General features: G+C 39.6%; 1 protein-coding gene across 1 annotated transcript in view; it reads right to left on the bottom strand.

Annotated features, from left to right (window-relative positions):
* Positions 1-17,423, bottom strand: part of LOC139718822 (uncharacterized) — an 85,599-nt gene that overhangs the window by 23,255 nt on the left and 44,921 nt on the right. The window contains exon 2 of the mRNA XM_071630287.1: positions 3,882-4,005. Coding sequence (XP_071486388.1) covers positions 3,882-4,005 — 124 coding nt within the window. The remainder of the gene's footprint in view (positions 1-3,881; positions 4,006-17,423) is intronic.

Here is a 17,423-nt window from a genome sequence, read left to right as displayed (position 1 = left end):
AAACCAAATAAAATGTGGAATGAAACTTTTTGGAGCGATGGCTGGTTTCTGCTAGCATTCATAATATACAAAGCATTCTGTCACACTACATTTCGCATGCATGAAGAATGATTATATTTATATCCGTCTGATTACATCTCATCGATTCTTTGAGTTCACCACATTGTCTTAATACTCTTTAATTGGAAGAATGCTATGCTGTGAAGATTGATAAAATATCTACCTTATCTCGGACTTTGAAATAATCTCCATTGATTTCGGATATTGAAAATAGACACGTTGTACTGTTAACTTACTAGTGCATCTACAGTAAGTTTCTTACAACGTCAAATGCAACTTTACAGTGATAATGATTGGGATGAACAAGAAGACAATAATAAAGACGACAGTATTTAGACCCATAACTATTATATCAAAAGAAGATGGTCATGATGATAACGATGCAAATGATGTTGACGGAAAGGAAGATGATATAGATGATGATTAGTATGAAGATTAGTGACGACCATATACCAGTCCTAAAGACATCTCACGTTTCACGGCTGCAGTTAAATATCAAGCTCTTACCCTGCTGTATGAACACACACACACACACACACACACACACACACACACACACACACACCTACACACGCAAGTAAGCTACTGCAGTGACATTATACTCTCCAGCGGCCGGCTGATAGTAAGTTTTGATTTCTTTCCGTACTGGAGGACGAGGACAGAATGTGATGAGGAATTCGATCATCAATCGATACTACGTGGGACAACATGCATGACTCGCTGGCGACTATATCCGGTTTCCCTCATGATCGTTTGACGTATCATGTACAACGCGTGCGTGTTTGTGTGTGTGTGGGGGGGGTATGTATGTGCGTGTGTGTGCGTGTGTACGTACGTTTCTTAGTGTGTTGTGTCTATTGGCAGGGGCAGAAGGCGTTTGGGATTGTCACAAGGAAGGGATTTAACACATTCTACAATTTAACGTTATACTACTCTGTCCAAAACACCATAACAAGATGCCAAAAAATAAAAATAAAAAAACACCAAAAATAAGTGAGAAAATCAAAGTCAGGTGTCAGCCAATCAGAATTGAGTATGCAGAGACTATGTTCTATTTTTTTACTTATGTTTGATCTCAACCATTATGCAGCAGGGTCTAGGGAACACACCTTCTTTCCTCTTGCTACATGTGTTTGTTAGCTATGCAAGACTTCAATGCATGTCTGCAAGTGTGTTGCTTTTTAGTTAATACCGCAGAGGCTGTGGTGAATGTCGTGTAATATTGTACAATTTATAAGACTCATATCAGCCCTGTGCTGGGAGGTTCCCCATTTTCCTATAATCAAAACATGGTAAACATCCATTCCCTTACATAAAGCAATAGGTTACCCATTATAGAATCATAACCGAAGGGGCAAGGTGGCAAAGATCAGTATACTAATTCAAAATATCCTTGAGAAATGCCTTTTTTTTTCTCTTGTCTCATCTTGAGTACAAAAGTTTCTAAAGATTTTGATTTGTTTACAGTTAAGTTGATTGTTTTTGCCCGATTCTGGTATCGTTATAGCAGCGTATAAGGACAGTTTTTAAGAATCATCTATGTATTTTTTCTCTCTACATTACTTGTTCTTTAAACTTTTGTAAAAGTGTGAATCCTTACATCTCATTGTGTAAATGACTTTCCCCTCTTATACTTTGGAAGTTATCTCGGATTTGCATTAAAAACGATACCACAATGATCGGACAAGAATGCGCACATGGGTATGTTTGTGTTTACGTACATGATGAAGAAGTTTGTGTGAACTATGAGTATGATGTGAGTTGTATGTAAATGCATGTAAGTTCCTACGTATTCTGTTTTGTGTGAGCCTCGTACGATTCGAATTGTAGGCGCTCTCACCTGGCCCGAAAGCCGCTGCCTCGCAGCTCATCAGCTATCGATCGGTTTCCAAGGACACCGGCTCGGTCGCCTGAGCCAGGTGAAAAGTGGGGTAATGAATGGGCTTAACACCACTTGATTGCAACGGAAGGAAATAGGAGGAGGGGGGCGGTAGAGCGCGCGCCGCCATGTTCGTCGCTCACTGATTTCAATCAGGGACGTAGATTTGTGGATCACCGCCGAGAATCATCTTTGGGGAGAGTAAATATTGACGTGATATTGTCGGGGCCGCAGGAGTATGATACTTAAATACACAATAAATTGAGACAAGAAACTTTCGACGGCGTAGTGAATCAGTCCGCGAAAGTCCGACATCAGTTTCAGATGACGTGGGTGAAAGTTCTCGGTTTGCGAGATTTCAAACCTACTCCGACCTTTTAATCACTCATTTTTACTTTCAATATTTCGACAACTGATTTGATAAACAATGGAAAGAATTTTGTCGAAAATGTATGGCGATATTCATAGAAAATAAATACTTGAAAATTTAATGCCTTGATCCTAAAAATAAACTTATTTCTATCTGGTATCGCCCAACTCCACCCCCCCCCCCTCCATCTTCCCCGCCACACACACACACGCACACTATGTATGTATGTACATACGTTATATGTATACACTGCAAAAAGTCCGGTGTTAAATAGTGAACACCGAGCTGGTGTTAAATTTTCGGTGCTCACTTATGGTGTTAAATTAACACCTCCGGGTGTCATTTCCAAATTTTAAACTGTTTTTTGAAGAGTTTCTTAGTAACTGCACTTCTTGTTGATTTTTAATTTAAACAAGACGATCAAGAATTTTACAAGGATTTTTGAAAAAATGTGAAAATAAATTTACACCAAATTAACACCAGCCGGTGTGGTCTCTTATTGAAGCTGGACGGGTGTTAAACCATTGATATTAACACCAACAAATATCAAATCAACACCACGTGGTGTCATTTTTGAATTAACACCAGTACAGTGTCAAAATAACACCAGGTACAGTGTCAAATTAACACCACGAAGTGTCAGATGAACACTTTTCAACACCATCACAGTGCATTTTTAACACCTGTGGGTGTGGTCCTTTATTGAAGTTTGATCGGTGTTAGATTCAACACCCTTGGTGTTAAATCTAACACCGATGTTTTGATATATATATATATATATATATATATATATATATATATAATACAATATGATAATAATAATAAAAGGGCGCCAATATTTTCTCGATCCTGTAGAACCGAATGTCTGGTAAAGATGATAAACCATTACGCTTCACGCTTTCAAATCGTGTTTTAAAGGGACATTCCAGGCGATTTTCATAATTTCACATCATGTAGTACATAAATCAACAGCTCCATGTATAGATTCGTTTAATTTATTGTGGTTAATGAGCAGAGAAAAAAACCTTAAACAAATTACACTGAAGAAGGATAATGACATAGGAGGTTCACATATTCCAGAAATGTAGCAGTGTAATTCCATTACAATACCGCTTGCTTGCCAGTTCACCTGTGTATAATCTATGCATGCCTTCTTCTTTTGTTCTGCTTCCAAGAGCCCCAATTCATGCATTCTTATGGTGAGGCTGCCATGTCATCATCCTTGTTCATCTTAATTTGCTATAAATTTTCGAAAATATTCTTATTTTTTATCCCAAATATCATTAATACTGAAACTCTGTCCTCAGTATAACTAATTTATAGTGGTTCAATGTAAAAATCTGAAAATCATCCGGAGGTCTCCTTTAATCTATAAAGCATTGGACTGTGCGTTTGTGTGTTTGTGTGTGTGTGTGCGAGTGTGTGTCTGTGTGTGTGTGTGCGAGTGTGTGTGTGTGTGTGTGTGTGTGTGTGTGTGTGTGTGTGAGGGAGAGAAGAGGTGAGAAGAGACAGAGAGAGAGAGAGAGAGAGAGAGAGAGAGAGAGATGAATTCGAAATATCGCGTTGACTTACCCATCTGTGTTGAGCCGATAGACAAGAGCAATGGCGATCTGGTAGCCCTCATGCCGGCAGTCCCGGGGACATTCACATTGGGAGTCCCGATGGTATCTATCTACTGTTAAGGCCAGATTGTAAGCTGGAAGCAAAGAGAAGAGACGAAAGACCCATTGGATAAAACTTGATAGAAGTGATTTTCATTTTCGATCAATTTACGATTGGGACTTGGTAGAATCGAGTGACTTGTTAAATTCAATCACTTTCTTAGTTTGATCAGGTACCAATGGAAATTTAGCTACTCTTGTTTCTTTGATTTGACTGCGTCTATCTTAAGTCAACTCAACAATGCTTATGTGGCGGAATATCTCTTTGATATAGAGTTCCCGCAGCATTTTTAAATCGGTTCTCTTTTTTTTAATGACTTTCAAAACGCAGGAAATGTTGCACTATGGTTGCTCTGTCGGTGCGAATGCTTCATAAGTGTCACCAGACAAGTGCATGATGTAAAAAAATGGTGATGATAATTAACATATGATAATAATGATAATGATGATGATAATAATAATAATAATAATAATAATAATAATAATAATAATAATAATAATAATAATAATAACAGGTTTTACAGGAGATCGATTATTGCAAGGCATAGTGAAGACCTGTTTATTAATTCATATGCATATGTTCATTCAGTCAGTCAGCAATCCGTCAGTCAGTCAGTAAGTCAGTCAGTCAGTCATGCATTCATCCTCTCATTCATTGTTAACGACATGTTATCAGCATCCGAACTCAGTGGCTTGCGAATGCACACAAACACACACACACACACACACACACATAAATCATTATTATGAATTGCATGTCCCTGGACAACATAAAGAATTCAGAAATGAATAAATGTTTTAAACGTGACGTCGCATTGACGTCACAATACGCGCTGACTTGAATTTCAGGTATCAAGAGACACAAATTATTATGCCCTAATAAAAGGGGCGAAATTGTTGTTATTGTAGAGTCTTCCACTCGTATCGAACTCACTTTATTCCATGAAATACTTCAGAGAACATAATCAGAGATAATGTATGACTATTGTGGGATCAATAATATAATGATTTATTTTATTCAACTTCACTAATTGGACTCATCAGAAAGAAAGAAAAAAAAGAACAGATACAATCAGTCGGTGTAGATGATATCAACATGGAGTCTCTGAATGTCCTGCTATCACACACGGTTTAATGGTCTTAAATTGCTCGTAATGGACCGCAACCCGCACAAGATAATAACTCATGATATACCTCTGTAAGTATTGCCAAGGGAACCTAACCTCTCGAGTCTGCCATGTGATCGGACAGAATTCATTGCGGTATTATGTTACTTTCATTGTAATCCTGACAAAAATATACATAATTTGTGAAAAATACACATAAACATATCGATCAAACTCTACAGCGTACACATCAGTGCAAGTCCTTCCTTATAGGTGGAAGAGAAAGGTGAAAAACAAAACGCAACAAAACCAGAGAGATGTTACAGAAAAGAACAGCGTTGCTGTCTGAAAGTGAGGCTCGGAATGATAGGTACATTAAGAGATCAGTTCTCCTGCGCCGTTGCCATGGTACCCAAGCCTCCATAATACGCTACCACGATAATGATTTTCAGCATAACACAATGAAGTATTGGTTATTTCCATCTTGTCTAACATGTCCAAGCAGCTCCCCTGGATCTTCAACTTGCTTTCATGGATACGAAAACATGGTAATTTAAGTATACATACATCCTCAGACATACGTCACCGCCGCCGAAGCTTTCGCTATATACATTGTCTGATTGTGCAGAAAAAACAGAGAGTACATCACCATATAAACTGTCAAAGTCGCCGTCGTATATGCCTCGAGTGCAGACATGTAAGAAATGTTGTCGTGAATCTTAAAACACAGCAGACGGCAGCGAAGATTATTCTGGTTCGCGTCCAATTAAACCGTGCGCGTTTCGGTCCGGAACTGTTTACGTAACATCGCCATGCTTTTTCGTCCCGTCGGGTGTTTAGCGATGGCCTAAACATCTTTGAGTAAATATTTGAACTTCTGAACGCTGACATCGTTTTGCGGGACAAGTTGTCATGCACGTTCCTCTCGCCTTCCAAACAATATTCCGCTCGGCCGGATGCGGAGGTTGGCAACAAATTCACATGCAAACAGAATACTCATGCCTTTTCACCTCAATCAACGGCACTTTTATAGCACTTTGACTCTCATGGCCAAATCTTCTTGATACCTCCTCCATTTCATGACTTGTACATCTCATGCTATCGCGTTAGGGAATATATTCTCTTAAAGTGTAATGTAGATACAAATGGTCGGAAGAGAAACAATGCCAATATACACGGGAATGACTGCAGGTACGACAGGGAAACTATATAGATAGATTGATCAATCAATAGATAGACAGACAAAGAGAGACAAAAAGAAGAAGAAGAAGAAGAAGAAGAAGAAGAAGAAGAAGAAGCGTTTATATTGACATACTGTTTTAGTATGTCATCGTGCACAAGGCCACTGGCCTATCTAGTAGATTTTAGGACACACAAAACACATAAAAAAATTAATCGCTATGCACCCCATAAAAAGCAACCCTACCACAAAACAAAACAATATAGCAAGATATAACAAATATAAAACAAAAACATATCTGGGCAGTTCCCCCGCACATTCTGACACAGAAAAGGGAAGAAACACAACTCGATACAAAACATATTATATCTGTTTTGTTGGCATTCATATTGATGGAGCAGATCAATAATATTTGTTATTTTCATTTTCTTTCATAATGATCAGCATATCATAGCAGCGAACGCTCTTGTATTACCTACTGAATTGATGATCAAGATTATATGTGTCACGTGCGCTTTCGAGGGAAAGAACGTGTCATACGTCTACAAGCCCTGGCGATGATAAGCTTGTCACGTTTAGAGGGTGGTGGAGAAGCGCCAAAATGCTGTTTAACAATCAGGTCATGTTCGCACAGCTGCACGTTCACTACAACTCTACTCTCGAGAAAACTTTTCACTGTTTTATTTTTTTTAAAGCACAAGCGAAGAATGCTGAACATGCAGAAAGCGAGCGAAGAATCGAAGTGTAAGTTTGTGTTCCAGAGCGCAGAACAGGGCCCAAAAGTGTGTCTCAATATAGAAGACGATTGAGATCAAGCGTCACTTGTGTTCCCCTTGACACGGTTCCCTCTGCGAGAGCTGAGTGCCGATAACCAGTGAGGAGGAGGAGGGGAGGGGACGGGGATGATTTACACGTGTTATTATAGCTTAGAATGTGTGAGGGCTTGCTTAGAGGAGATAGATAGATAGATAGGTAGATAGATAGATAGATAGATAGATAGATAGATAGATAGATAGATAGATAGATAGATAGATAGATAGATAGATATAGACAGAAAGATAGATAGACAGATAGGTAGGTAGATAGATAGAGAAAGAAAGAGACGGAGACAGAGAGTAATAAGTTGAGCTGGTTCGTATACATGATAACTTTGCGTTGCATTACCGCCTCTCATCTCCGCGAAAACACTGGCAGCAAAATGTTCCCTTCTGAATCAAAAGTTAGCTGCATCCTCAAAGTCATATAAGTAACATCATTTACATCAAGACATCAGGTCATAAAGTTGATCAAAAGAGTTTGGAGGGCTAATCGATGATTAACCATCTGATAAAGCAAGTAGGTATGGTACGTACACCTGATTCGCCTTGGAAAGTGGGTCATAATCCTAGTAATACTACATGAACCTGGTTTTTCAGATGCGCATGCGCACTGCCAATGCAATTGTCTGCGCAACATGTGATTCTCCAAACCCCCATCATCTCTCACTGAGCATACACATTGATCACAACAAACTGTGTCTGTCAAACGCTTCAGTCAATAATTTTGTCAAATACAATCCCACCATGGTTCTTTCTCCAGAAAACGCAAGTGTCTGTTTGTGTATCCAGGGACCACCTCCCCGGTTTACCCACACCCCCTCCTAACTTTCTCCCGCTTTCTACTCTCCCCCCCCCCCCCCCCTCACCGGCTTTGCTATTGAACACCTTGTGGAATGCGGCGTCCTCTGTGTCGACGGAGCAACCAAGGTGTTAATGGGGGCTCACATGTGGCGATTTCAGCCCTGTCGACCCAGGAGGGGGAGGGGTAACGGGGGTCACGTAGGAAATTGCGTCAGGAACCATGGGACGACGCTCTAGGACTTCATTTACTGCCGCGGCGCTGTCCTGGGACAGGCGGTGGATTCTTCGGTGGGTCTTAGAAAGAGACAGACCATGGGGGAGAGAGATGGAGGAGAGACGGATGGAATGATAGATTGACGGATAGATGAATCGACAGCAGCGGTTGGATAATGATGTTACAGACGGATAGTAAGAAATGACGGATACTAAGAAATGCCGGATAGGAAGAAGTTGTGGACAGTAAGGAAATTACTGTATTATAGTAAGAAATTACAGATATAGGAAATGACGGATAGTAGGCCTAAGAAATTACTGATAGTTAGAACGTTAATGACGAATAGTGAGACATTGTAAGAAATGACGGATAGTAATTGTACAAAATAACGGATAGTAAGATATTACTGATAGTAAGAAATAATGGATAGTAAGATATTACTGAAAGTAAGAAATGACGGATATTAAGATATTACTGAGGTAAGATATGACGGAAATAGTAAATAAAAGATGGATAGTGAAGGAATGGATATCGGAAGATATAAGAGAAAGAAACAAAGATTAATACGTACATATAGACAGATGAATAAATAAGTCGATACGTATACTTGGCTAAGCAGACGGTACAAAGATCAATAGATTTAATAAAATTGTAGGTATATCTTGTGAAGAGGTTCAGACATAATCAAAACTGATACATTGTAGAGAAAAACAAAGGAATGTAATTGAAAGATTAGAGATAATATTAAGACGGCCTGTCACTAGTCAATAAAACGCGTTATTCGTCTTTAAAGCGGGAATTGATAAGGAGAGAGGATGAGAGAAAACAGAATTCATAGTTGCTTCTTGATGACATCTATTATGTACCTTTAAATGGCGAGTAAAAGATAGTTTATTATGGTAGGCTCATTTACAAGTGCCACCATGCGAAGGAATACGTGTACGTGTGCCGTGTTCCACAGGGCATGGTTATGTGTGGGTATCACAGGGGTATAGAAACAGCTCGCTAAACAGGGGTTGATGGAGGGGAACGTGTGAAAATACAATTACATGCCTACTAGACTCTGACCCATCGACCTTTCGGAAGTGACAAAGGGATCACCGTGAACCCAAACATGAAAACACGATGATTAAAACGTGACAGATAGAAGAGCGAGATAGATAGATAGATAGATAGATAGATAGATAGATAGATAGATAGACAGATAGAAAGAAATATAGATAGATATAGATAAATAGAAAGCGAAATGGGGGAAGAAACTGGGGAATGGAGGGACGATGGAAGAGAAAGAGACACGCAGATACTGCTGAGACATTTTTTTCTCATAACTCTTCTCTGTAACTCACCTTTCACCCTTTCTATTGATCTCTCTGCCTATAATCACTATATTTCTCTTGATCTATCCATCTATTCATCAATCTGCTCATCCTTCCTGTTATTGCCCCTGCCCAAACACACATGATACGCAAACAGTATAGACTGAGGAAACAAAAGCGTAAATTAAAGCGCGAGAGAGAACCTTTAAGGAAACTGTCTTATCGTTGCACAAAAAAGACACTTGAAAAGCACCAAATCTAAAAAAAAAAAAAAGAATTAGAACTAACAAATAAGAAAACACGAAAGTAACAAAGAGACAGAAAGAGAGATTGGAGACAGAGCGCGCAATGACGTCATACAAAATGGTGGGGGATGTATACGGTAACGACACCGAATTCGATTCTCCCTAGTTTACGGTATATTCCCTCAAAACAGATGAAGAAAAACCCACATGAGCTCAAATCGCCGCGGAACATCAATCCGGCGCCGAGGATATCGATCTACACCCCTCGACCTTGACAGGAATCTGTTTGACACCAGAAGATAATGTATGACCAAGTGTTCGTGTCAGCCACCGCGGCGGATCACTGGTGCCTCTGTTCCGCTTGTTATATCTCCGTTTATCAGAAGGGGACTTGTGTTCTAATAAGACATCCTCCTCTGTGGTGTGTGATGCACACACAAACACACACACACACACACACACGCAGACACACACAACACACTCACACACACACACACACTCACACACCTCCACTCATATACAATATAAATAAACACAAAAATGCATAGCATATACGCAGAATTGTACAATATGTTTACACATCTTCACATACACACACGTAAAATACATGATTTCTCTCTCTCTTTCTCGACATGATTTTACGATACACCTTTAAAGAAACGAGTGTCGTCATCAACTTACATGAACATTCTTTGTTATCATCGGCGATTTCATTGAGGTTGACAGGTTAATGTCATTAAATCCCTAAAAAAAACCTAACAAAAAAATCCAAGGCGAAATAATGAAAAGATGCTACGTACAACCAAACTTTACCATTAAAAGCGTCATTATCACTTTCGTCATCATCATCATCATCACAATCATCGTTAAAGTCATTTCTTATTAAAATATTGTCAATTAGATCAATGTCGCTTTTTCATTGGCCCCCTTTACTATGTGACATTATAATCAAAACTGCCTCACTAATCTCTCGTTTCATCAAGTATCACTCTACGTATAAGAAGGCTATCAATAAGTAAAATCTAATTCGCTTGTTACAACATCTTCATGATTGGGATGTCTGATGTCCATGACCATGATCATTCTGATGTCCGTACATTGTAATGACTGTCTGGTAAAGGTAGACCAAGGTTGTATATCACTATCCAATCGTATACATCTACCGTAGATGTGGACTCACTGTAATCGCGTTCTTTGTGCGGATTTATGAGTGCATGTTAGAGCAATCACATTCATTTTCTCTCTGATGTATTGCTAATGTGATAGAATTAAGACCTAGTGAACATTGCTTTTGATGGCCTCATTGGCGTTTGCGATCATACTTCTGTTATCTCCAGTTCGTTTGAGAGATTGCATAAATTCTATTTGCCACGTTATAAAACGAGATGTTTTACATAATTCAAGTCCCGGTAGCACGAGGAGACACGGTTGACCTGATGGAATCGATTTTCATTCACTGAACACCCACCGGGGTACATTCGAAAACCACGACAAGTGCAGACCTGCCAGAATAACAAGTGCTCATCAGCGAATAATAATGTACATCGAAGCGTTCGCTCATTGGTAACGTTCAACTTCAGCCGAGGTTCTTCGCCTGCGTGTGTACTGCGTATAAAGCTGTTCACGATTCGTATCCGGGGATTTCCGAACATATCCGAGTCGGGACAGCTTCCCATTGCATATTTTCCCCACGATATCAGGGCCCCGTGTTATCAAAAGATAATGTTAGTTCCCTCACCACACAGGCTGCCAATGGACTTATGATAGAAATCAACTGTAATAATATATCTCTTCATAAAACAGGGCCCAGGTCTTTGATATTAAGCATTACTACACACACACACACACATAAGCACGCATACACACACACACACACACACACACACACACACACAATCGACATTCGGAGACTGCGAGTACATCAGTCTTACCTCTTTGTTGGCAAACACATACTTACACAGACCACATAAGTTTCATTAGTTTTCATTAAGACACGTTTTCACCACTTAGTTATTGCGGGTTCACAATTAAACATCTTTGATAATGAATGAAAAATTACATCACCGGGTATTTAATCGCGGGAGCACGGTAAGACATTAATGCTCTTAAGACTCCTAAACAGCATGAACCTGCAGCTATAAAGTCCTATTCCCATACAGGGCGTCTATCGTTTGACAAGAAGAAAGGTTGCAATGTTGGGTGTCTTCATAGTGGTTATAGGAACATCTATAAAGAAGAGAAGTGCTAACACAGAGTATGTTCTAGGTATCAGAACAAAACCATCGTATCAATTATCGCTGTACTATCACTATCTTTATTGATATTAGTATTAATATTATTATTATCATTAGTAGTAGTAGTAGTATTTCAATCATCTCAAATTTAAGGATTATTGTCCTCATTATCATTATTCTCATCGTCGTCATAAACATGATCGCCATTATCATTACTTTTACTACGACTTGTCTGCCGAAGCCATGTCTGTAAACTTGCAGACTGCCTAAAGATAATAATCACATTAATGACATGCAGGATAAGCAATCAAAGCCATCGTATTGCAAGACGGATCTCACACAGCGTGTACACATTCACGCACACTAAATTATTCAAAAAGAGCATGTACGTCACACTGCGATCAATGTCGACGAAGCTATGTTGTTGTTTTTTATCATTATTTTGAAGACGTCGCACAATGATTTGCCGTCTGCTGCATTCTGTCTCATCATATCCGCTCTCATTGCTTTATAGCTCTTTTAGATTTGCTTCTCCTCGCAGCTATTGTAAATTTGATAGTCAAGCCTCCTTCCAATCATGTATCAAGTGTGTTATGATCGATTCCATGTCTTGCTCCTGCCACAATCATGACAATGTCCCCGTGAAATATCTGCACGCTAAGCCAAACATAAATTCTACCCAAAAATGTAACCCTACAACCCTAATCCTTATCCTCACATCAAACTAAACCTAAAAACCTATCACAACTCTAACCCTGTTCTTGGAGAAAATGAGACCGGAGCGATTGCCGTAGGAACATGTGTCATGTCACCGTTACGATCGTTCTTCCAGGGTCCTCGGTAGTGGTTCAGTGGTAAAGACAATGAACTACCAATCACGAGGTCCCTGGTTCGATTTCACAGGTCGCGGCGGTTGTGTCCCTAGGCAAGGCACTGTAGCCTCATTGCCTAGTGCTTTGGAAGGGACCATACCGTGGTTGCTTTCTTTACAAGCATTAAATGCTTCCATAGCGGTCACGTGAAAGGAAATGAGTTCAAATTCAATTTAAAAATTCAAATTACTGAGACTGATCTTAACTCGAGTTCATCGGAACTACCCTCTCTGTCTTTCTCTCTCTATTCATCTTAATCCCTTTTTCTTATCCTCTTCTTGATTTCCTCATTCTAATCCCCCGTAAGGTCAGTGGCTCAGACGCTAATTACTCATCGATACGTAAGGTAACCAAACCTGTCGCCAATCACAAGCAATCGCGTGGCCGGCTCCTCTCGGGACGTGGGTTGTTTGGCTCAGGTTCATAAAAACTGCCGTCTCCGCCGCCGTCCCTTTTCACCCACACTTGTCCCGAACTCTAACCTATATAACTCCCTGTCTCGAAGGGACCAGACTGTTCATTATCATCCTCGATCCATCCACCTAATGAGGCTGTGAGACCGCGGGGGACCAGGCCGCTGCGTCACGCGCGTGGATTATCGCAGCGCATCGACGATCCCGCTGTTGTTTAATCGCCCGTCAAATCTTAATATTTGAGTCGTTGATATTTCGCCTCGGCAATCATATTATATACATGCATCCGTTTCATGGCTGCGGAATGTCTTTTTCCCCCTTCCCCGCATTTAACCTATATGAGGGTGTATTTCCGCTACGCACCCGACGGCAAATTTATGAAGCCAAAAATATCCGCAGTGGAGATCGTATGCCGAGGCTTTAGGGCTCGGAGAAAAACAAAAGATAAATCTCAAGTACCAGGTATTCTTAGCAGCGATTGATCGGAGGACCATTTCAGCGTGAGACAAGAAGAACCCGTTCAGAATGTAAAGTGGGTAAGAATTGTCAGGGGAAATTTGAGTGACTGTCGATGACCTCACAAAATTCTACATCATGACGTGCTACATAATTAATTTTGAAATGCATATCACGTAATGCTTCCTTATTAGTCCCCACATCACGTGCTAGACTCGTGATGGTTGATAAAGATGATAATAAAAGAACAACCATGATATCAAAATACAGATTTTCACATTCTCTTAAGCAATCGACCGGCAAGCGTAATCTACAATGAATATTTGTCAGGATCTATGGTGTACGACGAGGACTTTAGTGTGAGTCTGATTATACAGTACACCTAAATGAAAACGTCCGAATTTCGTTTATGCATCTAAAAACAGGCCGACGGAATTTCCTTGAAAGAGTTGCCACACGAGGCAATATGAAATGTATGTCTATTTCTACTTATACGAACAGATGAATGTTTGCATTATTGTATGTTTGAATGCGGGAAGAGAAAACAGAACTTTCACTAAAAAGTGGCAAAACGTACAGATCAAAAGGGAAAAGAAATTGGAGAAATGTCATTTTGAGTCTTTATTAGATTGTACTATTACGGGCATCTAATCAACCATCATAGGATCATGATGATACAGCATATAATATGACCGTATTGGACATCTGATTGATACTGAAATTACCCAAAAATTCAAATCTCAGTAACAATATTTGCATAGTGAACTGTTCTAAATGAAGGTATTTCCAACATCGTGTAAACATGCATAAATTATGTACATAAAACTGGTGTAAGAGAGAACTACTGCATAATAATTTCATAGCTTTCCATGGTGTAGTGTTGTATTTTGTATTAAAATCAACATTATCAAACAAGCTAGGTATCAAAGTTCGACGCAGGTTTGAAAAACAAAACAAAAACAAACCCGAACAAGCAACATAATGTGAAGTTGCCATTCAACTTTGTAATAGCGAGCTACAGGTCTGCGACGCGAAATCTAAAGACGACGCTATAAGAAAAAAATGGTGTTCTGCACATGTGCGAGGCAGTTGTTTCTATTGTCCAACCCGAAAGGCTGCGTTGCCTTAACGTTTGCGTCGCAGATCTAAAGCTCACTCAATGTCCTGCATGTGTCCCCAGATAATCACCGCTCATGTTGCCTTCGTTCCGCTGATTTTTACCCAGAGCAACTTTCTCCTCGTTGTTGAGTTCAATAAATTCTCCTGCCCGAGTAACTGAACAATAACATTCCAACGAAGACGGCTGGCAGTCCGTGAGTGATTATTCAAGTACTGGTACGAAATTACGGAACTGTCAGAGCACTTCAGAGAGAAAGCACAAGAAAACAAGAGTGGCAGCTAAAAGTGTTTTTACTCTCCGCGCAGGAACTATCCCCTGGAAAGTAAGAGAAAACGTTGACTTGACTGCACAACACACACAGAATCTGCTGGTAGAGTATACTTATTTACGCGTATATGCCTTTTTCTTTTCTTTTTTTCGCTCGTAGCTCCATCTTTCACGAGTATTGAATTATCCCTGTCACAATGTTCATCTGTAATACCAGAACAAGTTTAGCATGAAAATTCACTTATTAAATCATATTTTTGGACAATCATCTTCAGCAACGTGGCAACGAAATTTCTTCCGGTTGGACACACAGTAGTCCTTGCTGCTCTGCGGTGTAAGTTAATGGACTCAATAGGATGACCATCGCTTCATGAACGTACAGAGTCAAAGGAAGAGGAGGAGGAGGAGGAGGAGGAAGATGTGGCGTAAGTGGGAAAAAATCAGATGTATGGAGATGTGCATGCCATACAAACGTACCAGGCGAAATCAGCCGGAGAGAAATCGCAAAGATATTAGTCACTTTATACCAAGATATCTTTAGCGAATCTGCTCAAAATCTATTCAATTATACTTCATGAAGAGATGTGTTCAAAATCTATTCAATTATACTTCGTGAACAGGGAAAAGTGTGGGTAGCTACGGGCAAATTCACTTCGTGATTTTCATCGCCAACCAACGAATATAATAAAGGAAGGAAGTGAATATCTTCTTCTTTTCTTTTTTGCTGTGATACAAACTCAAACAACTTTGCGAGGGATTAATATCCCCAGGAAAGTGTACGTAGAAAGTGCCACTTTCTCCCATTGAATAATACATATGAATAATACATGATGGTTTTGTGAAGTATCATGTACAAAATAGTTATTTACATGTACTTTCAAAATATATAAGGAACGTGTATTAGAGGATCGAGAAGTGAATATATTCTCATGCTGAATCGATCATATAATTACACTGTGTATCATAATTATATGATTAATTGTAACTTTAATAGCATTAGAATTACATATACAGTGCTAACTACACAGAAAATAAAAATTTATTTTTAAGGGATTGATTTCTAACCAATCATTACCGAACAATGAAATGCCTTACAAGCAAATATAGTTATGCAGTACATTGTGAAGGAATTTAAGCCCCAGTCACATATAAACACGGATCCTCAAGGATCTACACGATGATCCGGGGAGTTCTGGGATAGTTTCACCCTGGATGGAGCGTCGACGAGCGTTGATGACTGTACACACGGTATCAACACGGCAGCTACACGGATAAGGCCGGAACAGCACGGTATCTGCACGGCATCTACATGGCGCTGACACGGACCAACACGGCAGCTACGCGACGGCCACACGGACCATCCCGGATTGCTCTGCCAACACGACAATCCCCGTGTTGGTCCGTGTTCAGGTGTTGGTCGTTCAATGACTCATTCAGATGAAAGATACTACTGATTCTTTTTCTCTCTCTGCTGATGATATCGGTTAATGTGCACATACGTGGTAGTTTCATATGGCTAAGATGATAGCATGGACTTTTTGCTAACACTGTGATCAATGTTATAAGGGGCTAAAATACCAAACAGATGTTCTAACAACACTACAACAAAAGCTCGGGAATATTCAAGTTTAAGCTTTGTAGTTATTCGCAAATACAAAGTGGTAGATCATTGGGGCACCGTACATCCTCGTAAGCGAAGTTTCCAAGACAAAGCATGGGGCACAGATACCCTTTTGACATTTGAACGAATGGAGCAGAAATCTAGGGGGAAATGATACGAATAGTGTATGTTTAGAATGTTGGCAAACGTTTCTTCATGGCTGCATGCAGACATTTGCATCGAAGATTTTGGCTAGCGTAGCCACAATGAAGTCATATTCATAATGTTCCTCTTTAACTCATTTATTCTATCTATTCATGGTATACTAACATCAGCCAGAGGCAGTTTTCAACTAGTCTGGGTAAATATCGAATAATTAAAGGGACCCTTTTAAGATTATAGCAGTGAGTTAGTTCTAGGAATTAAACGTTTGAATGTGACATTAATCTCCATACAGTCTTTACAATCTTAAGAAAATTACACAAAAGAACATCAGCAGTTATGAATGTTTGGTGATAAATATGAAATATTCAGTACAAAAAGCCGTAAAATACACAAAAGAACATGAACAATTATGAACGTTCGCTAATATGAAATATTCACTATTACAAAACACACACACAGACACACACACACACACAGAAGTTTCATCCTTAAAATGCCCTTTAAGTGTGATCTACTGATCTAGTCGACATTTTTTCCTGGAAACCTGGATAATTTCCCCCTTGAGATGAATATTATGGTGGAATCCATTTCCTTTTTTTTTCTGGGCTGCTGGAAAGCGATGCATCAAGTGTCTTCATATGAACCG

Source organism: Diadema antillarum, unplaced genomic scaffold, assembly GCF_040938485.1.
Source record: "Diadema antillarum isolate AM-2024a unplaced genomic scaffold, OU_Dant_1.0 scf00000100, whole genome shotgun sequence".
Taxonomy (NCBI): domain Eukaryota; kingdom Metazoa; phylum Echinodermata; class Echinoidea; order Diadematoida; family Diadematidae; genus Diadema; species Diadema antillarum.
This window is presented reverse-complemented; position numbering and strand designations above follow the sequence as displayed.